We start from the raw sequence: 26,407 nt of genomic DNA on the forward strand, positions 1-26,407 counted from the left end.
AAGCCCTAGGTTTACTGTGAGAGCACCAGCAGGGAAATGCAACTTTATTTGTTATCTGGTTGTAAATAGAGGAGAGTAAAGAGATTAGCTGGGCCCTCCAATGGCGGATCTCCAGGGTCCAGTGGCTGCAAATGGTTGATGCGACATTTGGGACCCTGGACGTTCCATCACTTTTAAAATGTAAAAAAAACAAAAACATTTTTTTAAATCACTTCTTTTGCCCTGGGGGGCACAGCAATCCATTTGGGGGGCATTGCCCACCAATGCCCCCCCTTAGAGCCGACCCTGGATGTAACAAATATTTGTAAGTGTATTCTACACAATGCTACATAATACAGCATGTACAAGAAAATAATATACTTTGTAATGCCAATTTCTAAAGACAAAGGGGTCGATTTATGAAGCAGCCGATGCTTCTACTGACCCACTCCGCTTCAGGTCTGCCTGAAGTGGAAGTTAAGAAGCAGCAGTCTTAAGACTGCTGCTCCTTAACTCGTCCACCACCTCTGAGGCGGGCGGATAGCAATCAGCCCAATCGGATACGACCGGGTTGATTGACACTCCCTGCTAGAGGCCCATTGGCTGCAAATGTGCAGGGGGTGGCATTGCACAAGCATTTCACTAGAACTGCTTGTGCAATGATAAATGCCGACAGCGTATGCTGTCGCCATTTATCAGTGTCTGCCTGCACATTAGTAAATCAACGCCAAAGTGTTAAGTAACAGAATTTATAAGGTTTTAGGGCGATTAAAGGGACATGAAACCCAATTTTTTACTTTCATGATTCAGGTAGAAAAATACAATTTTAAAAAGCTTTTCAATTTTCTTCTATTATCTAATTTGCTTCTTTCTCATTATATCCTTTGTTGAACAGCATATATAAATAGGCTCAGTAGCTGCTGATTGGTGGCTGCACATAGATTCCTTGTGTGATTGGCTAATCCATGTACATTGCTATTTCTTTAAAAATAATATCTTAAAAATAAAGCAAATTAAATAATAGAAAAAATTGGAATGTTGTTTAAAATTGTATTCTCCAACTGAATCATGAAAGAAACATTTTGGGTTTCATGTCCCTTTAAATTTCAGCTGGGTCAGGTAGCAGACCTCCCAACTGTCTCTATTTGAGCTCTGTCCCACTTTCCCTCTGAGAAAGTCATATGTCCCTATTAGCAGAAAATTCCCTTAGCCACACCAATGGAGCACCCAGACACTCCCATAAATAGCCCAGACACCCACTGACCATTAAGACCCACCCACTAACCACCCATAACCATTCACAAAATAGTGACAGTCCCCATCAAACTCCTGATACCCAGCCACTAATGTTGGGATGTATAAGTTAGTGTGCATGAGATGTTAGCATCAACCATGGTGAAAAAGGTAAAGATCTGTTGAGTTGACTAAAGTCTGAGTGTGACTGAGAGACTGAACATCTGAATAAGGAGCAGCTCTTTTGTGTCATTTGAAACGTGCCTTATCTTGCACTATTGGACTATTTATTGTTTTTTTCATATGTATAATATATATTTTGATTCCCCTCCCTGTATTTTGAGAGTGGTATCTCCTCCTACATTAGTATCTATGTTTGAAAGTCTGTATTGCTGATAATACATCAAACCCCATAAAGCACTTACCATCTTTTGCTACATCACCAATAGGGACATTGTGTTTTTGAGACATGTATCCAAGGAAGGAAAAAATTACAAAACCTGAGAAAAAACTTGTCAAGGAGTTGACAGAAGTAGTAATTATTGCATCTCTGTGAAAACAAAACAATAAACAAGTTAGCAAAACAGAACAAAGTAGACAGAAAAATTGCAGTTGCCTACCCTTATTTTTTACTAATGGTTGTGATTTTTTCTATCAATAGTTTAAAGATTACAAGATAGGCAATTGATGTTGGAGGTTAATTAAGCAAAATACACTTAAATGTCTGTAAGCTGTTAGCTGTTTTGTCAAATATAACATTTAACCATTCATTAAAGGGACACTGAACCCAATTTTTATCTTTCATGATTCAGATAGAGCATGCAATTTTAAGCAACTTTTTAATTTACTCAAATTATCAATTTTTCTTTGTTCTCTTGCTATCTTTATTTGAAAATCATGGATGTAAATCTTAGCAGCCAGCCCATTTTAGGTTCAGCACCATGGATAGCACTTGCTTATTGGAGGCTGACATTTACCCACCAATAAAAGTAAACATAACCCAGGTTCTCAACCAAAAATGGTCCGGCTCCTATGCATCACATTCCTGCTTTTTAAATAAAGATAGCAAGAGAACAAAGAAAAATTGATAATAAGAGTAAATTAGAAAGTTGCTTAAAATTGCATGCTCTATATAAATCATTAAAGAAAAAAAATTGCGTTTATTGTCCCTTTAACTGCAGTTATTCTCAAACATTACAAAACCAGTGGCAGCAAAACATATCTCTTCTTAAAGGTATACAAAACCCATATTTTTTACTTTCATGATTCAAATAGAGCATGCAAGTTTAAAGGGACACTGAACCCAAATATTTTCTTTCGTGACCCAGATAGAGCATGCAGTTTTAAGCAACTTTCTAATTTACTCCTATTATCAAATTTTCTTCATTCTCTTGGTATCTTTATTTAAAATGCAAGAATGTAAGTTTGGATGCCGGCCCATTTTTGATGAACTACCTGGGTTGTTCTTGCTAATTGGTGGATAAATTCACCCACCAATAAACAAGTGCTGTCCGGTGTACTGAACCAAAAAATAGCTTAAATGCCTTCTTTTTCAAATAAAGATAGCAAGAGAACAAAGAAAATTTGATAATAGGAGTAAATTAGAAAGTTGCTTAAAACTACATGCTCTATCTAAATCACAAAAGAAAACATATGGGTTCAGTGTCCCTTTAAGTAACTTCCTAATATACTCCTATTATCAATTTTTACGAGCCCAGGCCCATTTTCGGTTCAGCACCTGGGTAGCGCTTGCTGATTGGTGTCTAACTGTAGCCACCAAACAGCAAGCCCTATCCAGGATGCTGAACCAAAAATGGGCTGGCTCCTTAGCTCAGATTCCTATTTTTTTCAAATAAAGATAGCAAGAGAATGAAGGAAATTGATAATAGGAGTAAATTAGAAACGTTCCTTAAAACTGCATGCTCTATCTGAATCAGGAAAGAAAAATTCTGGTTTAGTATCCCTTTAATTAGAGTAAAATAAACACGACAGATTTTGGATCTGATGTGTTTCTGTATTTATGTGCACAGCAAACAGATGCCAATTTATTTATTTTGCATCATCTAATTTTCATCTCTATCTGATATTTACTTTTAAAGGGTTATTACACACACAGTTTTTCTTTTATAAATCAGATAGGGCATGCATTTAAAAAAAAAAAATTCCAATTTACTTCTTTTATCTCATTTTTTTCCCCTTGCTAGCCTTTATTAAAAAGAATACCTAGGTAGGCTTAGGAGCAGCAAAGAACTTCTGGGAGCTAACTGCTGATTGGTGGCTGAACATATATGCGTCTTGTCATTGGTTTACCTGATGCATTCAGCTTTTTTGGGTTTCATGTCCCTTTAACAATTTGTTTAACATAAAAATGCACATTCTATTAAATGATTCACTAAACCTAAAATTGACATCTTCACAAAATGTGCTTAGCAAAAAAAAAAAAAAAATGCCCTAGATTCAATTAAACTCACTGAAACAAATATCTCGCCTCAACAAAAGAGATGAGATATACAATGATCAAGTGTTTTCAAGAGGTCAGTTACTGAACTGCAAAAAAATTTAAGTTTCTAAGAAAATTGCAATTTAAAATGCTTTTAAAACATATATCTTGTGTGAAGTGTCTGTTATCAGGATATAAACTGGGAGGTCACCCGAAACTGACAGATATAATAACCCTTCTCACGCCTCTCAAGGTTACAGTAAATTGATTAGAATTAGCCCCTTTATTCACTGTGGAAGGTGAAATGCTCATTTACATTGGTGAGATTTACCAATTGCAATCCGATTCCTTCCTCACTACTGCTAAACCATCTTAAAGCCAGTTGTATCTTGGCATGGTAGACATACTGGACATGATTGCTCATTAGCTTTATTGGTACTTTTAATATTTTACGAGAATTTTTTTTTTTTTTTTACAATATTTACATTTATTGTTTGTAAAAGCACTGAACCACTCCAAGGACAGTGGCAGGTGGAGAGTTTGACTGGGGCGGTACACCTGTCAAACCGTAACGCAGGTGTGATAAGGCGAGCTCAGGGAGGACAGAAACCTCCCGCGGAGCAGTGTAATCTGAAAGGAAGAGCAAGACTATGGGTTATCAAGTACATGGACTTATATCTTCTTATACTTGATTTGAACAGTACTGTCTGAAACTGTAAAGCATGAACATAATCCCTTGCAACATGGAACCTATAAAGAAGATGTTCAAACGAGCAGGTTTTTATAGGGAATACGCTTTCATGCACGCCATCAAGTTCAAACATGTTCATGACAATGGAATTTAAAGTGCTTGCATGAACTCACATTATTTTACAAACAATACATGTAAATATTGCAATAAACAATACTTGTAAAATATAAAAAAGTGACAATATAACCATTGAGCAATAATGCCCAGAATGCCCATCGTGTGACTATATACAAAAGGCATTCAGATGGTTTAGCAGTGGTGAGGATGGAATTGGATTGCAATATTTTCCTTATGAAAAGTTTGAAAGCCTGGTTATGAAGATGCCAGTACTGTTAATGACAATCACTACAATGCAAGTTTGACTTAGAATCAAATATTAACAGAAAGAGACTGCTACATGCCTAACTATGTATGGGGCCCTGAGGGGACACAGAGGAAGCTTTAGAGCCAGCCTAGAGTGGGAAGGGCAAAATGAGACACACTGACAGTGATGGAAAATGCTGATCAGTATGCAATTTTCACATGCTGAACAACCATCCACATATCTCGCTAAAAGCATGGAGCAATGGATGCTTTCGGAAGTGGGACCATAATAAGATAGCGGGTACAGTAACTAGTAAAATCAGGCAGCAGGAGAGGCGTGAGGAACTCCGCCTGATAACTGGGCATAGAGCTATGCCATGCTTGATTAAAGCCCAGACGACATTACCTGTAATGCACTTTTTATCTCTGTACACAGTTGAGTTCCCACTTTATGACCCAATTTGTTGAAGTGGAGTAAATTTTTGGGTCTTGGATGTTCTCATTTTCAGAGTGTGCTGAATGCACTAAGTGCTTGAATGACTGCGGGTTAAGGCCTTTGCTCTAACAATCAAATTCTTAAGATGGTGTTAATTCAGCTTTTCCCCTTTATGAGGAATCCAACTTTGAGTGTTATGTCTATTTTACCACACAGGTTAAGTTGATTATAGAATATCAGCATGTTGTACTTGTATGTTGTCAAACAATAATGCATTAATACCTGTTGCATACATGTTTATAATAAGGATACAACAATTATATTTTTAAAAGCTTGCAAAGTAATTGCATTATGAGACATCTGTTTTTTTGGCACCTCTTCATGTTTATTAATATTATCCCTCTAGGTACAGGTACCATAATGCTCATGATCCTTTGCACATCTCAGTCATACTTCTTTCCTCACCAAACCAACTGATTCCTAAAACTTAAGAACTATCTACATTTATTTTATTTAGCAACTCAACCATGAAGGTTTTGTAGTCAGTGGCTTAAAATTCAATAAAACCTGTTCATGAAACTAATATGTTACTGAAAAATTGACCTCAGGATCAAAACTCAAGAATTGCGTAATTCAATGTAAGTGTCATGCTTTCACCTATCCTTGCTTTCCCTTTAATAGGAGGTGTCTATCATCAGGTATAAAAGTTCCTCCCACAGTCTAATAGTTGCTTGATTATTTTGTTCTACTAGCTCAGAATTATCCAGCTCCTGCATATTCTGGTATCTCTGTTGTGCAGACCTCACCTCTCTCACCAGCTATCACCTTTTGAGCATCCTCTCTCACTTACCATCTCATTGGAGTAATTTCTAAGGATCAATCTGTCTCCCTGAAACTCCTGCTCTCCCAGAGCTGACAGTTTCACACTTCCGGTTTCGGTAACACTGCAGGTGTGACGTCACACGCTGGAGCTGCACACAGACTGTCTCAACTCCAAAGGATCTCCTCCTGTTACAGAGTATCTGGACTTCCACTAAATAGTAAGAATTCTTACCTAAATACTCCTCTCTAATGTTAATAATTACCTGGTACCTAAACTATAACTTGTTAACAATCTTTACTAATATTGTGCTGCATTTGTCTGTATCTTTTATATTGGTGTCCTACACTTAGTATCTCTGTCATAAGCTGCCATCCTCCTGACTATAGATTTACTTGTGTAGATTTCCACCATATATCAATGCAAGGTTTATTTCTAATTATGAACAAGTTTTCATATGTTGCCACCTATTATTTAGGAATAAATCTTCTACACACCTATTAAACAAAACTCATAGAAATCCTTATTAGTTAATTTATATTCTACTACAGTTGGATTCAACTAAAGGATAAATATTTCTTCCTACAGGAATTAGGAAATTCAGCAATTCAGGTGAATATCCTGACATAATAATCAAGCCACAATAATGAATCCAGTAGACTTAGTTACTCATGTGCAGACCTTAACAGATAAGGTAGAAAACATTACTCAAGCCTTAAACTCACTCCAGCAAGAGAACACCACTTTAAAAAATTATATTAAAGAGATTGCTGAAAAACAAAAGGTATCCCATACCATTGAACCTAATGTAAACCCACCTGATGTCTTTTCAGGGGATAGAAAAACATTCAGGGAATTCAGAAATGCCTGTTATCTGCTCTTTACTCTTAAGCCTCACACTTATCCTACAGAGCAGGTAAAAGTCCTTACAACAATCTCATATCTTAAGGGTGAACCCCGCAGTTGGGCTAACAGTTTCTTTGAAACTAACGACCCCATTCTACAGTCCTTGGACACCTTCTTTCAAACCATGTCTCAGCTATATGATGATCCTTATCTCCAGTTAACTGCTGAGAATTCAATGAGAGCCCTGAGACAGCATAAGAAACCTGTGGAGGACTATATAGCTGAGTTTAAGAGGTGGTCCAAGGATAGTGGATGGAACGAGTTATCCTTAAGAAACCAATTTAGGTTAGGTTTGTCTGACTCACTCAAAGACGAGTTAGCGAGAGTTGAGTTACCCCACACATTAGATGCATTAATTAATCTAAGTATTAGCTTAGATAGGCGTCTTCGTGAACGAAGGCATGAACGAGGCTCAGTTGAATTCACTACAAAACGTCCCATCACATCTGGAGCCTCACATTCTTACAATAGACCAGTACCACAGTCTACTCCTGAAGCTATGGACATTGGCGTAATAAGAGGTCCCTTGAACCCACAAGAAAAGCAAAGAAGAAAAAATAACAACCTCTGCTTGTACTGTGGTGCCGCTCAACACACTGTCAAGGACTGTCCTCTTCTGATTCGTCAAAGGAAGGGTAAGAACATAGACATTACCTACTGTTGTAGTTCAGAACAATCTTCAACCACTCATTTCCTCTTACCCCTTGTTTTACAGTGGGAGAACCATCGGCTAACCAGTCAAGCGATTATTGATTCTGGAGCAAGCGCTAATTATATTGATTCACATTTTGTCACTGTAAATAAAATTCCACTAATTAAAAAGCAGAATCCTGTTTTAGCTCGTGTTATTGACGGAAACCCTATTTCCTCTGGTCCAATTCTTTTTCAAACCATTCCACTGTTGTTAGCCATACAATCCTCACACATAGAATATGTTTCTTATGATGTAATCGACTCCCCGCTTTATCCAGTAGTTCTGGGATTCTCCTGGTTAAAATTGCATGATCCTGTAATATCTTGGTCTAATTCTACTATTCATTTCACATCACCTTATTGCACTACAACCTGTAACACTAGCCATCATATATTACATACTCAAGAAAACGAAATACCCACAGAGTATTCAGATTTCAAGGATGTATTCTGTAAAAAGGAATCTGAAAATCTTCCCCCACATAGGAAGTATGACTGCCCGATAGAGTTAATTCCAGGTGCAGACATCCCTTGTGGGCACATTTTCCCTTTATCCAAAGTTGAACTTGATTATTTAAAAAGTTATCTTGAAGACAATTTGAGAAAGGGCTTTATCAGACCCTCCTCCTCTCCTGCGGGGGCTGGTATGTTCTTTGTAAAGAACAAGGATGGAACTATCCGTCCCATAGTGGATTATAGGGAGTTAAATAAACGCACAGTAAAAAATCGCTACCCCCTTCCACTTATACCCGAGCTTATTGAACGTCTAGAGGGAGCTACTTGTTTCACTAAGTTGGATCTAAGAGGTGCATACAACCTCATTAGAGTTAGAAAAGGGGACGAATGGCTCACGGCATTCCGTACTCGTTATGGTTTATATGAGTATGTCGTGATGCCATTCGGCCTCTGTAATGCTCCAGCAACGTTTCAATATTTAATTAACGACATATTTAAAGACCTATTAGATGTATTTGTCGTCATCTATCTAGACGATATCCTTATATATTCAAAAAATCAGACCGATCATATTAAACATGTAAGAACAGTACTCTCTAGATTAAGACAACATCACTTATACGCTAAGCCTGAAAAGTGTATATTTAATTCTAAAACCATCACATTCTTGGGTTATGTAATTTCAGCAGAAGGTATTAACATGGAAAATTCTAAGATAAAAACTATCCTTGACTGGCCCGTACCCACTACCAAGAGACAAATACAACGCTTCATGGGTTTTGCGAACTTTTACAGAAAGTTCATCAAGAACTTTGCTCAGTTAGCAAAACCTCTCACTAATCTAACAAAAAATAACGTTAAATTCCTTTGGACTGAATCAACTCAGGAGGTATTTGATATATTGAAAGAGAAATTCACAACAGCTCCCATATTATCCTACCCTGATCCATCACTCCAGTTTGTCTTGGAAGTAGACGCCTCAGACCATGCTGTAGGAGCGGTACTTTCCCAACGTAAAACCTTAAAGCATCCTCTCCATCCAATTGCCTATTTCTCCAGAGTTATGAATAATGCAGAGCTTAACTATGCAATTGGGGAAAAAGAACTCCTGGCGATAAAATCAGCATTTGAACACTGGCGACACTTATTGGAGGGAACTGAAATTCCTATATTGATCTATACAGATCACAGGAATTTAGAGTTCCTGAAAACCAATCGCACCTTAACATCCAGACAGGTGCGCTGGAATCTTTACTTTAGTAGATTTAATTATGTCATCACTTATAGGCCGTGTAATAAAAATCAAAAGGCAGATGCCTTATCTAGAATTTATGAAAAGCCAATGGAAATTCAAGGTCCCCAAACTATCATACCAGCTGAACATATTATAGGTCTCACGGATGACTCCGTAACACTCTTTAAAAGACACCAACTAAGTGATAATGAAATACCATCATCTCAGGTATCTCTATCCAATGATGGCCTTCTTTATCATGGACAATTAGTTTATGTTCCAAAAACATTAAGGTCTCAAATTCTTAAAACCAACCATGACAACCCCTTGGCTGGACACCCAGGAATAAAAAAGACCTCCGAAATGATAGGCAGATACTTTTGGTGGCCTAATATTAACAAGGACATCAAAGAATACGTCCTATCCTGTAGAATTTGTACTGTGTCAAAACCCAGACACCAAAAACCAGATGGTGAGTTACAACCTCTACCCACTCCTAAACGTCCTTGGACGGATATAGCTCTCGACTATATAGTGGATTTGCCTAAATCATCAAGTTATACTAATATTATAGTTGTCGTTGATTTGTTCAGCAAGATGGCTCATTTTATTCCATCAACCAAACTACCCACAGCTTCTGAAACAGTTCATCATTTGATTCAACATGTCATAAAACTTCATGGAGTTCCTCTCAGTATAACCTCTGATAGAGGCTCCCAATTCACTAGTAGATTCTGGAACCAACTCTGTAAAGCACTTAATATACAAAAACGCCTAAGTACCTCATTCCATCCTCAGTCGAACGGACAGACGGAACGAACCAATCAATGGTTAGAACAATTTCTACGCTGTTTTACTAACGAACACCAGGATGATTGGTCGTCTTTACTTCCATATGCAGAATTCTCTTACAATAACTCCGTACATTCCACAACTAAACATTCTCCTTTCTATATCAACTATGGATTCCACCCCCACTTCCACTATGACGCTCTCAAGAATGGTTCAAGTCCTCTAGTCAACCAATTTGTCAACACCATTGCTGACACCTTTCTTTCTATTGAAAATAATATCAGACAGACGAAAGAATATCAAAAGTTTTATTATGACCTCAAACATTCACCTTCTCCTTCCTATGCCATAGGTGACAAAGTATGGTTGTCAACAAGGAATCTTCGACTTCCTTACCCATCACGTAAGTTGACTCCTCTGTTTATTGGACCGTACGAAATTGAGTCAATAATCAATCCAAATGCTGTTAAGCTTTCCTTACCGGAAAACTTCAGGATACACCCGACATTTCATGTCTCTCTTTTGAAACCGTTTATACCTATAAGGGAGCAGGAAACCCCCTCTGTATCAGTCCCTTCACCTCAGTCCACGGAACAGGAATATGAAGTAGGGTCTATTAAGGATTCTAGATGGATGAATGGCACTCTCCAATATCTGGTCCATTGGAAAGGTTTCCCAGCTGAAGATGATACTTGGGAGCCTGCCTCTAATTTATCTGCCAGACGTCTGGTTTCTCGTTTCCATCGTTCTCATCCTGATCGTCCTGGACCTTGATCCTCGGTGTGGATCCTTGGGGGGGGAGTACTGTCATGCTTTCACCTATCCTTGCTTTCCCTTTAATAGGAGGTGTCTATCATCAGGTATAAAAGTTCCTCCCACAGTCTAATAGTTGCTTGATTATTTTGTTCTACTAGCTCAGAATTATCCAGCTCCTGCATATTCTGGTATCTCTGTTGTGCAGACCTCACCTCTCTCACCAGCTATCACCTTTTGAGCATCCTCTCTCACTTACCATCTCATTGGAGTAATTTCTAAGGATCAATCTGTCTCCCTGAAACTCCTGCTCTCCCAGAGCTGACAGTTTCACACTTCCGGTTTCGGTAACACTGCAGGTGTGACGTCACACGCCGGAGCTGCACACAGACTGTCTCAACTCCAAAGGATCTCCTCCTGTTACAGAGTATCTGGACTTCCACTAAATAGTAAGAATTCTTACCTAAATACTCCTCTCTAATGTTAATAATTACCTGGTACCTAAACTATAACTTGTTAACAATCTTTACTAATATTGTGCTGCATTTGTCTGTATCTTTTATATTGGTGTCCTACACTTAGTATCTCTGTCATAAGCTGCCATCCTCCTGACTATAGATTTACTTGTGTAGATTTCCACCATATATCAATGCAAGGTTTATTTCTAATTATGAACAAGTTTTCATATGTTGCCACCTATTATTTAGGAATAAATCTTCTACACACCTATTAAACAAAACTCATAGAAATCCTTATTAGTTAATTTATATTCTACTACAGTTGGATTCAACTAAAGGATAAATATTTCTTCCTACAGGAATTAGGAAATTCAGCAATTCAGGTGAATATCCTGACAGTAAGTCACTTTCCATTATAGTCAATGGATGTCAAATCTGTATTTTTTGTGATAATAGTGTGTACTGTGTTAGGTGTACCGTGCCTTTAATGAGACCTGACAGATTGTAAGCAGCATGAGCTGCATTAGTGTGTGTGTGTGTGTGTGTGTGTATGTATGTGTATATATATATATATGTATATATGTATATATATATGTATGTATATATATATATATATATATATATATATATATATATATAAAACACATACTATATATATCCTCTGCAGTATGCGGTTTCTTGTATATTTTGCTTGTATTGTGCAGTATAGCTTTGTGTTCTTAGTCTTTCTTTTGTGCTGTGTTCTGGGGCGTAATAGAACCTTTCTGCTTTAGCAGTGGTTACTTCTATTTGACTTTTGGTTTAAACTGTTATTGCATTTTAGACACTCCTTTGACAACTTGTATTTATATTTAAAGGGACAGTCAAGTAAAAAAAAAACTTTCATGATTCAGATAGGGGGTGTAATTTTAAACAACCTCCCAATTTACTTTTATCACCAATTTTGCTTTGTTCTCTTGGTATTCTTAGATGAAAGCTAAACCTAGGAGGTTCATATGCTAATTTCTTAGACCTTGAAGACTGCCTCTAATCTGAATGCATTTTGACCACTAGAGCTCATTAGTTCATGTGTTTCATATAGATAACATTGAGCTCATGCACGTAAAGTGACCTAAGAGTGAACACTGATTGGCTAAAATGCAAGTCTGTCAAAAGAACTGAAATAAGGGGGCAGTCAGCAGAAGCTTAGATACAAGGTAATTACAGAGGTAACAATTGTATTTATATAACTGTGTTGGTTATGCAAAACTGAGGAATGGGTAATAAAGGGATTATCTTTCTTTTTAAACAACAAAAATTCTGGTGTTGACTGTCCCTTTACATCTAGGAACTCTGAAATTTCCTATTAGAAAATTTAGGTTTGTCTCTTGGTTTGACTAGGTTTTCCTTGAGATATTCCACTTCCCTACTAGTTTGGATTTTTGTATTTGACTCTTGGCTTGTCTAGGTTTTCCTTGGGACATTACTCAATTTGGATTTATAGTGTATCTGTCTGAGCAGTTTTAATCTTGTCAGTTTGACCCTGTACCATCTACCCATCTTCTCCCCTGTTTATACTATTTGTTGTTCTCCTGCCTTTTCTGTCCTTGTTAGGTTACTCTAGCTTTGCTCAATTTACGTTCTTGCTACGTGCAAGAGATGTTCCCCGTTTCGTGAAATCAGCACCGCAATTACCTGTATTGCATTCAACTAGATTATGTGACCAAATTTACTGAAATGTAATTTAAAGTTACTCGAGCGGCCTGCACAGAACCCTAACCTCAACTCAGCTGAACACCTATGGGATGAATTGGAATGCTGATTTAAAGCCAGACCTTCTCATCTAACATTGGTGGCTAACCTCACAAATGCTCTTTTGGTTACACACTCCAAAATATTGTGGAAAACCTTCCAAGAAAAGAGGCAACTGACAGACAAATGTAAGTATTTCACACTGTTTCACAATCTAAACTGTGAAATTACTGTTCTATTTTAAAAAAAAAATCTAACATTTATATAAGCAGCTTCTACAAGTAAATTCAAAACCAAATAAAAATAGGCATTCAATATACATTTACACAAAAATATTTCTTAGCATATATATTTGACAATGTTTTGCAACAAATGTGCATAAACGTACTGGGCAAAATATTATTACGTCTTCAAGCTTTAGATTAAACAGTTTTGCTGTATGCACAAGAAAATGCTATAAAAGTTAACATATTTAAAACATAAAATGAATTTGCTAAAAAATTCAGAGATCTATCTAAAGACAAATAATGCTCAATATAAGCGCTCCAGCTGTGACCTTTATTCTTGCTATCACAAGAAAGCTCTAAAAAGCAAAGAACGTTAAACCTCTTGTAGCTTAAATTCCATTATTATTTGCTATCAAATGCCACCTGTGATCCTGCATTACAGGGCTGCATTACAAACTAAAAATAGAATATGTGTTTAAAGACTCTCATTTTAAAGACATTTACGGTAGAATTGAAGTTCACAACAATTTTGATACAAATGTAAACCAACTAATTAATCAGAATATTAAAGGGACACTGAACCCAAATTTTTGCTTTTGTGATTCAGATAGAGCATGCAATTTTAAGCAACTTTCTAATTTACTCCTATTATAAATTTTTCTTCGTTCACTTGCTATCTTTATTTGAAAAAGAAGGCATCTAAGCTTCTTTTTTTGTTGCAGAACTCTGGACAACACATTTTTATTGGTGGATGAATTTATCCACCAATCAGCAAGAATAACCCAGGTTATTCACCAAAAATGGGCCGGCATCTAAACTTACATTCTTGCATTTCAAATAAAGATGCCAAGAGAAGGAAGGAAATTTGATAATAGGAGTACATTAGAAAGTTGCTTAAAATTGCATGCTCTATCTGAATCATGAAAGAAAAAATTTGGGTTCAGTGTCCCTTTAATTTATTCTTAAAATGACTTCAGATCAGTAAAAACGTACTGTGGTGTGTGTGTTTTCACATTTAGACTCTCCACTATATCCAGTAAGTGAGATATATCTTGCTTCTCTTTAAAATATATTTTATGACACAGGTAGGGGTAATGGTAACATAAATTAGAGATGTGGTTACTGAGTTTAGGATATGGGTGTAAATAAACAGGAGCACATTTCCAAACACAGCTTGGACAATATGTCTAGGGTCTCTATTATTAATATTGGCATTAAAATGACCTACATTCAGCTTCCTTCCATCCTAGATGGACAGAAGAAAGCTTTCTGTAAAGAAGAGAATGACAACATGATTACCATGTAGGCCAAGGAAAAAATTGTGGTTTCCCCACCCATTATATACCAGTTTGGATTAAAAACACAGAAATTCTGTCTGTAATTCAATCTATGTACTTCTTTGACCTATCAATGGAAAGAATATAATCTCCTATATTTGAATGAGAGGTCATTAATGTAGTACAGGGGTCAGCAAAGGGGCAGACATTGTGGGTCACTAGGCATCATATTATATAAATCATATTATAGTAAATTAGCATGCACTTGTTCAAAGGTACTTAAAGGGACACTAAAAGCAAACATTTGATTCAGATAGAGAATACAATTTTAAACAACATTCCAATTTACTTATATTATCTAATTTGCACTCATTCCTACTAAAGTTAATTATAAAAAATTGAATTTTTATTTACTTAAAGTTAAAAAATAATAGTAAAGGAGAGTCAACACCTTTATAGTACCCACTAAACTCGCTGTACACCTTGTCCCCCTGTTTCCTGGCCGATAGCAGCTCCCTCGGCTTCAGGTGACAGGGACAAGGGACAGCAATTAAAACCAATATAAATGTGCACCGAGGTGCTTACATTTTTTTTTTTACAATTTTTTATAATTAACTTTAGTAGGAATGAGTGCTATATTAAACCCTTAAACCTTAGGTTCTCTTACCTGTTTATCTTAACTTATGTATATTGAAGGGTAGCACCGGATTTATTATCCATTTATTCTTCTACACACTATATCTAGTGCCAGTTCTCTAATTTATATTATCTAATTTGCTTCATTCTATAGTTATCCTTTGTTGAAGAAATAGCAATGCATATGGGTGAGCCAATCACACGAGGCATCTATGTGCAGCAACCAATCAGCAGCTACTGAGCCTATCTAGATATGCTTTTCAACAAAGTATATCAAGAGAATGAAGCAAATTAGATAATAAAAGTAAATTAGAAAGTTGTTTAAAATGACATGCTCTTTCTAAATCATAAAAGAAAAAATGTGGGTTTCATGTCCCTTTAATTACACAATCAAGTTGCACCTTATAAAAAACAGGCAAACGCAACCTTTTCATTTAATCGTTGAAGAGAAAGAGAATCCAAATGATAGATCCATTTAGTTTTATGTTGGAGGAGGATCCTATCCAAATTACCTCCCCTTCATTTTTTATCTTTTTTACTATCATTGCCTATTACTTTAAACTTATAATTGTTAGAGTTATGATACTCTTGAAAATGACTCGCTACTGAGATAGCCTTAACGTTATTCATCATATCTTTATATGATAGGTTCTTAAACCTTTTCCTTCAGTTCTCTCTTTGTTTTACCCACACAATATTGTGGCCATGATCAGTGAAGCTTGTACACCACCTCCATCGTGGTGCATGTGATCCATTGTCTTATCAGAAATGTCTCCCCAGTGTTAGTACTAAACACATTTGCTTTCTCCATGTAAGTACAATAGATGCATTGTCCACATGGGCAGAACCCTAGCCATTTCTGTTTTGCATCCAACCAGATATGTACAGTTGGTTCACTCAAGAATTCAACGTTAACCAACTTTTCCTGTAATTTGGATGCACGCGTAGCTGTCATAAGAGGATAATCAGAAATATTACTTCTTAATGTGTTTGCCATGAGGGTATGCCAGTGCTTCTTCAGCTTTCCCTAACCTGATCGCTATTGCAAGATTTAGATTTTTGCCCTTACAGAAGTTCTCTACGTGGGGTCTTAGACCATGATTTTCCTATTTATCTCTTCAAATATCTTTTTTGGAGGAATCTTTTAACCAATTCCTCTGCCTGTCTTTCAAAGACTCACTCAGTTAAGCAGTTTCCTTCCAGCCAGAGAAACTGTCTAACATGTATGCCCCTTTTAAGGCTATTCAGATGATGGCATTCAGCATGTAGAAAACTATTGGTTGCAATTTGTTTCCTAAAGACATCTGTATCTAGGGTATTCATTATTTTTTTAATTTTCAAATCTAAAACGATTACCTCAACCTCACTTACTTGATAGGTTAGAAAGGTCTTATATTCATTTTGATTCAATATTATTACAAACTATCCCCTAGATTACGAGTTCTGTGTTAGCCTTAAAAAGCAGCGTTAAGGGGTCCTAACGCTGCTTTTTAATGCCCGCTGGTATTACGAGTATGGCAGGTACAGGTGTACCGTTCACTTTTCTTCTGCGACTTGGCTACCGCAAATCCCCTTACGTCAATTGCGTATCCTATCTTTTTAATGGGATTTGCATAAAGCCGGTATTACGAGTCTTGGAAGAAGTGAGCGGTACAGCCTCTACCTCCAAAACTCCTACCGCATAAAAAAGTCAGTAGTTAAGAGTTTTATGGGCTAACGCCGGAACATAAAGCTCTTAACTACAGTGCTACAAAGTACACTAACACCCATAAACTACCTATTAACCCCTAAACCGAGGCCCCCCCACATCGCAAACCCTATAATAAAATTATTTAACCCCTAATCTGCCGACCGGACACCGCAGCCACCTACATTATAGCTATGTACCCCTAATCTGCTGTCCCTAACATTGCCGACACCTATATTATATTTATTAACCCCCAATCTGCCCCCCCAATGTAGCCGCCACCTACCTACACTTATTAACCCCTAATCTGCCGACCAGACATCACTGCCACTATAATAAATGTATTAACCGCTAAACCGCCACACTCCTGCCTCGCAAACACTATAATACATTTGATTAACCCCTAATCTGCCCTCCCTAACATCGCCGCCACCTACCTACAATTAACCCCTAATCTGCCGCCCCCAATGTCGCCACTACTATAATAAAGTTATTAACCCCTAAACCTAACACCCCCCTAACTTAAATATAATTTAAATAAAACGAAATAAATTTACTATAATTAAATAAATTATTCCTATTTAAAAATAAATACTTACCTATAAAATAAACCATAAGATAGCTACAATATAACTAATAGTTACATTGTAGCTATTTTAGGATTTATATTTATTTTACAGGCAACTTTGTATTTATTTTAACTAGGTACAATAGCTATTAAATAGTTAATATAGTTGATTGGATCAGCCAATAGAATGCAAGGTCAATTCTATTGTCTTATCCAATCAGCCAATCGGATTGAACTTCAATCCAATTGGCTGATTACATCAGCCATCTTGGATGACGTCATTTAAAGGAACCTTCATTCGTCGTTAGTCGTCGGAAAGAAGAGGATGCTCTGCGTCGGATGTCTTGAAGATGGACCTGCTCCGCGCCGGATGGATGAAGATAGAAGATGCCACTTGGATGAAGACTTCTGCTGGATGGAGGACCTCTTCTGCCCCGATCGGATGAAGACTTCTGCCACTCCGGATGTCCTCTTCTGGCCCATCGGTGCCCGGCTGGGTGAACACGGCTCAAGGTAGGGTGATCTTCAATGGGGTAGTGTTAGGTTTTTTTAAGGTGGGATCGGGTGAGTTTTAGAGTAGGGGTGTGTGGGTGGTGGGTTGTAATGTTGGGGGGGTCTTGTATTTTATTTTACAGGTAAAAGAGCTGATTACTTTGGGGCAATGCCCCGCAAAAAGCCCTTTTAAGGGCTGGTAAAAGAGCTGATTACTTTTGTAATTTAGTATAGGGTAGGGTATTTTATTATTTTGAGGGGCTTTTTTATGTTATTAGGGGCCTTAGATTAGGTGTAATTAGATTAAAATTCTTGTAATATTTTTTTATTTTTGGTAATTTAGTGTTTGCTTTTTTTGTAATATAGTTTAGTTTATTTAATTGTATTTTAGTTTAGATAATTGTAGGTAATTTATTTAATTAATTAATTTATTGATAGTGTAGTGTTAAGTGTATTTGTAACTTAGGTTAGGATTTATTTTACAGGTAATTTTGTAATTATTTTAACTAGGTAGCTATTAAATAGTTATTAACTATTTAATAGCTATTGTACCTAGTTAAAATAAATACAAAGTTGCCTGTAAAATAAATATAAATCCTAAAATAGCTACAATGTAACTATTAGTTATATTGTAGCTATCTTATGGTTTATTTTATAGGTAAGTACTTATTTTTAAATAGGAATAATTTATTTAATTATAGTAAATTTATTTTGTTTAATTTAAACTATATTTAAGTTAGGGGGGTGTTAGGGTTAGGGTTAGACTTAGTTTTAGGGGTTAATAACTTTATTATAGTAGCGGCGACGTTGGGAGTGACAGATTAGGGGTTAATAGTTGTAGGTAGGTGGCGGCGATGTTAGGGAGGGCAGATTAGGGGTTAATAAAATTTATTATAGTGTTTGCGAGGCGGGAGTGTGGTGGTTTAGGGGTTAATACATTTATTATAGTGGGGGGTTAATAAGTGTAGGTAGGTGGTGGCGACGTTGGGGGGGCAGATTAGGGGTTAATGAACATAATATAGGTGTCGGCGATGTTAGGGACAGCAGATTAGGGGTACATAGCTATAATGTAGGTGGCGGCGGTGTCCGGTCGGCAGATTAGGGGTTAAATAATTTTATTATAGGGTTTGCAATGTGGGGGGGCCTCAGTTTAGGGGTTAATAGGTAGTTTATGGGTGTTAGTGTAATTTTTAGCACTGTAGTTAAGAGCTTTATGTTCCGGCGTTAGCCCATAAAACTCTTAACTACTGACTTTTTTATGCGGTAGGAGTCTTGGAGGTAGAGGCTGTACCGCTCACTTCTTCCAAGACTCGTAAAACCGGCTTTATGCAAATCCCATTAAAAAGATAGGATACGCAATTGACGTAAGGGGATTTGCGGTAGCCAAAAGTCGCAGAAGAAAAGTGAGCGGTACACCTGTACCTGCCATACTCATAATACCAGCGGGCGTTAAAAAGCAGCGCTAGGACCCCTTAAGGCAGATTAGGGGTTAATAATTGTTGGTAGGTGGCGGCGATGTTAGGGAGGGCAGATTAGGGGTTAATAAAATGTATTATAGTGTTTGCGAGGTGGGAGTGCGACGGTTTAGGGGTTAATACATTTATTATAGTGGCGGCGATGTCCGGTCAGCAGATTAGGGGTTAATAAGTGTAGGTAGGTGGCGGCGACGTTGGGGGGGCAGATTAGGGTTAATAAATATAATATAGGTGTTGGCGATGTTGGGGGCAGCAGATTAGGGATTCATAGGGATAATGTAGGTGGCAGCGGTGTCCGGAGCGACAGATTAGGGGTTAATAGTATAATGCAGGTGTCAGCAATAGCGGGGGCGGCAGATTAGGGGTTAATAAATGTAAGATTAGGGGTGTTTAGACTCGGGGTTCATGTTAGGGTGTTAGGTGTAGACTTAGAAAGTGTTTCCCCATAGCAAACAATAGGGCTGCGTTAGGAGCTGAACGCTGCTTTTTTGCAGGTGTTAGTTTTTTTTTTCAGCCAGCTCAGCCTCATTGTATCCTATGGGGAAATCGTGCACAAGCACATTTTTCCAGCTTACCGCTACCAAAAGCAACGCTGGTATTGAGGGTAGAAGTGGAGCTAAATTTGGCTCAACGCTCACTTTTCTGAGGCTAACGCAGCCATTCAGAAAACTCGTAATACCAGCGTTGTTTAAAGGGAGCGGTAAGAAAAAAAGGAGCGTTAGCCCCGCAGGTTTTTACCGACAAAACTCGTAATCTAGGCATATGTTACTTTATTAGCACCCCCTTCGCAAAGGACAAGTATGTCATCCACAAATCAAATCCATAGTAGCATGTGTGCATCCACTCATTCATCTAGGTATTATGTGTGGTAGTTTTGTTGCCTTGAACTTAGATGTTGTAATAAGTATTTAATTACTGAATTATTTATAGTGCATTATAGTGCAGGTTGTGTTATACTTTGGTATGCTGGTTGCTATATACATATGTGCTCTATTTCTACAACCATCATGGTCCTTATCTGCCTATTGTACTTTCCTGGCACTTCCCTTTCTATAACCCATTATTGGTTTGGAGTCTTTTACCTTTTGCATTGCTGTAGCATAGACCTTAAAGGGACAGTTTACTCAAACATTTTATCCCCTTTAATTTGTTCCCATTGATCCACTTTACCTGCTGGAGTGTATTAAATTGTTTAAAATTATTTCCATTACCCTTATATTTGCATTTGAAATAGTTTATTTAGCCTGTGGTATGCCCACCCATCCTGAAAGTTTTTGGCCTCAAGGCCAAGCTGTGTTATCACAGCCAGTAGAAGAAATTATACTCCCAGTGGGTTATAGAAGAGATAAGGTAATACAATGTTAATTTTCCATTGTTCTCTCCAAGTATTGGTGATTGATAGACAGATATAAGATAAAGAAGCATGTATATGTACACAATGTGATAAAGTAATGAGATCTGATTATACCTACAAGTTCAACCCATTTTATTAGGTTGTGGCTTCAAAACACAAAATCAGCTAAATCCTATACACAAATAAACCTTAGAAAAGAAAATCTCTTACATTTTATACTCGGCAGCTGGTAAAAAAAAGTAATTGTTAACACATTAAGGGAAAAACAATTTTATAGTATACTGTCCCTTTAAGTCAGCTCTCTGATAATTGCTTTTGCTATCACAGAGAACTATCTACTCTGGCCATTATTATACTAAAATAAATGTGTACGCAATCCAGAGGATTACTTTTTTTTTCAACAGAAATTACTGAAATCATTAGATAATTAATATTATGGCTGAGGCATACAATGACTTTGATTACATTTAAAGATGTCAATATATCTAATTTCCAAAATAATATTGTTATTAAATTGTGCATTATTTAAATTATTAGATAGAATATCATTATGACTGGAACATTTATCACCTCATTCAGCAGGAAAATATTGGTGTAAGATAGCTATCAAGGGGTATATTTATGTAAGTGCGAGCGGACATGATACGATGTAGCATATCATGTCCGCTGCACATCGATAAATGCCGACAGCATACGCTGTCGGCATTTATCATTGCACCAGCAGTTCTTGTGAATACATATCAATACATTTTCATCACAAATTTCTCCACAAAATGTATGCAAATTCTTTGTTCACAATTTAAAAAAACTTTTTTTAATGAAATAGAATCCCAATGTGAGATAATAACCCCTGATGTATTCAAGTTAATTTTTATTGGATTAAATGGGCACTTGCAACACCATAGATCCCTGCTACAATTTTGATTGCAAAATGAAGAGTGCGTAAAAATTCTGGGCATCCTTAAAGGGACAGTCTACACCTTAGTCATCTTAAAGTCTTACCTTAGATTATTTGCATTATTATCTGGCATTATTTGCAGATAATCGATTAATGTTGCAAAATAATGCTCTAAACAATTAACAAATATATGAATGGCAAGATATGTAGGTAGTTGGTGGCCCAATTGGTTGCACTTGTATGGAAAATGGTCCTGGTTATCTGTTACATTTAAATAATAGGTTTCACAAAACACATTAAAAATTACATGTAAAAGTACAACTACACTCATAATACCATATCTAATAAAATATTATACAAAAAAAGTTATAATGGCTCAAATATATGAGGTCTCAGGTGTTAGAAAAAAGGCATGCAAAGGGCTTTAACATAGATACATACATAGACATGTCTAAATATGTATATGTACTGTGTGTATATATATATATATATATATATATATATATATATTGAGCTGGTTGTTCGTTCCTGTGAGTGCATTTCTCTGTGTGTATATATATATATATATATATATATATATACACACACACACACAGAGAAATGCACTCACAGGAACGAACAACCAGCTCAATATATATATATATATATATATATATATATATATATATATATATATATATATATATATATATATATATATATATATATATATATATATATGTATGTGTGTGTGTTTATATATGTATATATGTATTTACAGGCATATATACACATATAAACACATAAATGCATATGCAAACATATATAGACATATATATATATAAGTGCATTTGAACACTTTGCAGTGATGTAGATGAAAACGTAAAATCATATTTATGCAATATTCATACTTAATTCAGTGTTTATGTATTTACTGTAAATATTTCACATTCCAAGGAAAATATATATGTATTTTTAAATAGCTATTCCTATATATATGTATATTGAACCCAATTTTTTTCTTTTGTGATTCAGATAGAGCATGCAATTTTTTTTTTTTTAAATTCTTTATTTAATATCCAACAGGTTAAGTTAAGCATATTTTATCACATGGAGGCATACATAAACAAAAAATCAAAAGCATGCTGTCACACCACGCAGGGCGTTGTAAATAAATTCACTTCAAACAGGAAATCAAATATATAAAGGTACCTCTAGCTAACTAATAAAGATAAATCATAAAATAACGAAAATCACATTTCACTTAGTTAACCTAATCTGTCCTGTTGAAGGAACTCAGATATTTCTCTGTTTATTTAAATAATAACCTGTTGGGAGGTTTTTATTCCCTCTTTTTTCCCCCTTTGTTTAAAAAAAAAATACTAACGTGTAGAAATTATCATTGAGCCTCAACCTGCCCTTTCATTTTTGAGAAAACAATCTTCCCTAGTTCAAGTGGGCACAGTTAGGGCAAAGCAAAAGTATAACATATAATAATGTATAATGCAAAAAAAAAAGGGGGGGGGGAAGAGAGAGGGGAGTAGGAGGGAGAATAATTGGAAGAAGAAAAAAAAAAAAAAAAAAAAAAGGGGGAATTTACCATATGCCAAGCAAGACAATTTCTGAGTTTCTGAATGGATAGATTAGATGGTCAATCTCACTTGGAGGGAAAGATTTTATAAAAACTGACCACTTCTTGAAAAATAAGTTAACATCACGTTCTTCATTTAAATCAGTATCCATCTGCTCAAGAATACACTGTTTTTTTAGGCAATTTTTGACCTCTGGAATACTGGGAGGTGACCTTCCCTTCCATTTTTTAAGAATTTGATATCTGGCTGCTAGTATAACCATGTTAACAATTTTAGTATTGCCCTGCTGATTTTCTGGGCCCTTCCAGAGGAATATTATATGTGATGCTTTTAATCTCAGAAAGGAAGTCCCTAATAATTTATTAAGCCAATATTGTAATTTGGACCAAAATTGTTGCAACTTTGGGCAATCCCAAAACATATGTATAAGATTGGCTGAGGGAGAGGAAGACTTAGGACAAGAGTTAAATTTCAAGTTGCCACAGCGAGAGCCCTTTTCCGGAGTGAAGAATGTCATTAATAATAATTTAATGTGTGATTCTCTCCATGATGACGAGAGGGTAACTCGTTTTGTTTCTGAGATTGAAGATTGGATAAGGATAGCCTCTACACCCTCTTGCGGTAAAGCTGTAGCCCATTTAGTAGAAATCGTTTCTAAGTTAGCAGCACCCTTTATGGAGCTCAAATCTTCGTAACTAGATGAGACTGAAACAAGACCAATTTTAGCTAGAATAAGCCATTTCTCTATAATCCCCAAAGTCCAGTTCCAGCCATAATTACTTGTTATATTAAGTGCATAATGCCTTGCTTGTAGATATGCAAAAAAAACTTTTTGGGGGATATTAAATTCTTCTCTTAATGTACCAAAGGTTTTGATGCACATTCTCTCAAAGTCCAGCAATTGAGAAACCTTACTTAGACCTAGCCTATTCCACCTCTGAAAAGGTGATAATTGGAGTCCGGCTTGAAATTGAGGGTTACCTGATAGTGGCATAAATTTAGAGACTCTGTACTCTACATCTAGGAGTTTACATACTTTCCACCAAGCTTGGAGTGGACTGTAAATTGTTCTCATCTTTTTCACCTCCCTGGATAATAGACCAGAATTGCAATGGATAATCGCTAGAGGTAAAAGAGGATGTGTTACGCTCCTCTCTAATTTGTTGTTAGTAACATACTCTCTCTCAAAGACCCAATCCATAATTAGGCGCACTAAGAAAACATAGTTGTACAGCTTTAGATCTGGTAGAGCCAACCCCGCATATTCTCTAGAGAGAGAGAGCTTAGCTAAAGAAATTCTGGGTTTTTTATTTTGCCACAAAAATTTTCTCAATGCAGTATTAAATATTGACAAATCTTTTCCTTTTATGATCAGTGGAGTATTCTGTAAAACGTATAATATTTTAGGTAGACAAACCATTTTATATAAGGCTATGCGGCCTGACAGAGAGAGGGGTAGATTCTGCCAGTTTTTCAGAATCTCCTTGACTCTATTGAGTACTGGAGTAATATTAAGGCTATACCACTTGTCTGGGTTAGGAGATATCATTACCCCTAAATATTTAAGGGCTCCAGAAACTATTTTAAATGGTATTTTTACCAAAGATTCATTAGAATGTTTAATCCACATAAGTTCTGTTTTCGTGGTATTCACCTTATACCCAGAAAAGGAGCCGAACTGATCAATTATAGATAACAATTTTGGAATATTACTAGTACTATTGGATAGATATATAAGAATGTCATCAGCATATAATGCTATTTTCAACTCCTCTGTGCCTATCCTAATACCTTTGAGATGCTGCCTAACATATAAGGCCAAGGGTTCGATAGAGACATTGAAGAGGAGGGGAGAGAGAGGACAGCCCTGTCGAGTACCTCTTTTAAGCAAGATATCTAAGGAGGTCCAACCATTGACTAGCAACTTTGTAAAAGCCACATTGTAAAGATTGTTGACAAAATTAAGAAATTTGCCAGAAAAGCCAAATTGTTGTAATGAATATATTAAATGATCATGATGGACCGAATCAAAAGCTTTTTTGGCATCTATTGCAATGATTGCTAGATCAGGCTTATCCCCCTCCTCTCCCCTCCCCAACTCCTCCCTGGTTCTGAAATAATCAATAGTAAGAAACACCTCCCTAATCTTGGCCGAAGAATTACGCTTAGACATAAAGCCCGCCTGATCTTTGTGTATAATACTCGGAAGAAGTGTTTGAAGCCTTGAGGCCAAGATAGTGGTAAGTATCTTATAGTCTGAATTCAACAAGGCTATAGGTCTATATGATTCCTTCTTATTTGGGTCCTTTCCTTGTTTAAGAATTAAAGTAGTGTACGAAGCGGCAAAATAAGGGGAAGGGGAATTGCCCTTTACATATATATCATTATAAAGTGAAGTTAAATGTGGCGAAATTATTGCTGATGCTATCTTGTAGAATTCATTAGGCAGGGCATCTGGACCTGGGGCTTTATTCGAAGCAAAATCTTGGATTGCTTTTGACAGTTCCAGCTCGGAGATAGGGCAGTTAAGATTTGCAACCTGATTGGGCGTTAATGACGGAGATAGAACCTTACTCAAATTCTTCACGTGTATGTGAGTTTGAATTTTTCAAGGAATATAAATCCTGATAATAATTTGAAAACACCTGTAATATATCCTCCGTTGTTGTTGTTAACCTTTTGCCCTCTTCAATTAAAGAGTCTATTAAAGATACTCCCTTATCCTTTTTAACTAACCTTGCCAGAAGTTTACCTGTTTTATCTCCATATCTGTATAATTTAGCCTGGAATCTCAGTTCTTTCTGTACTGTTCTATAAGTAAGAAAGGTGTCCCTTTCCTTCAACGCCTGGGTATAGTGTGCCCAGCTCTCAGGTGTTTTCTGTAAAAGATAAGAATTATATGCATTGGAGACTGCTCTCAGAATCTCCTTCTCCCTGAGTTTAAATTTCTTCGTCCTCTTTATACTATAAGCCAAGATCTCGCCCCTGATTACTGCTTTTGCAGTTTCCCAAATGGGGCGATTAAGATATTCAAGATTAAAAGAGACGTATTTTTCTAGCTTAAGTTTAATCCAATTTTTAAATTTGAGATCCATAGTCAGAAACATTGGGAAGTGAAACCGATTACTTCTAGCAGTGAAGTCACTAACTTGAAAGTCCAAATAGATAGGGGCATGGTCAGAGATACATATCGGGAGAATTCCCGCTACCACTTTTGATTTGCATAATTTTTCATCT

At 36.5% G+C, this 26,407-nt stretch overlaps 1 protein-coding gene across 1 annotated transcript in view; it reads right to left on the reverse strand.

Annotated features, from left to right (window-relative positions):
- Window positions 1-26,407, reverse strand: part of SLC6A3 (solute carrier family 6 member 3) — a 297,995-nt gene that overhangs the window by 76,390 nt on the left and 195,198 nt on the right. Inside the window, exon 7 of the mRNA XM_053715819.1 lies at window positions 1,638-1,762. Coding sequence (XP_053571794.1) covers window positions 1,638-1,762 — 125 coding nt within the window. The remainder of the gene's footprint in view (window positions 1-1,637; window positions 1,763-26,407) is intronic.

This window comes from Bombina bombina, chromosome 5 (assembly GCF_027579735.1).
Source record: "Bombina bombina isolate aBomBom1 chromosome 5, aBomBom1.pri, whole genome shotgun sequence".
NCBI lineage: Eukaryota > Metazoa > Chordata > Amphibia > Anura > Bombinatoridae > Bombina > Bombina bombina.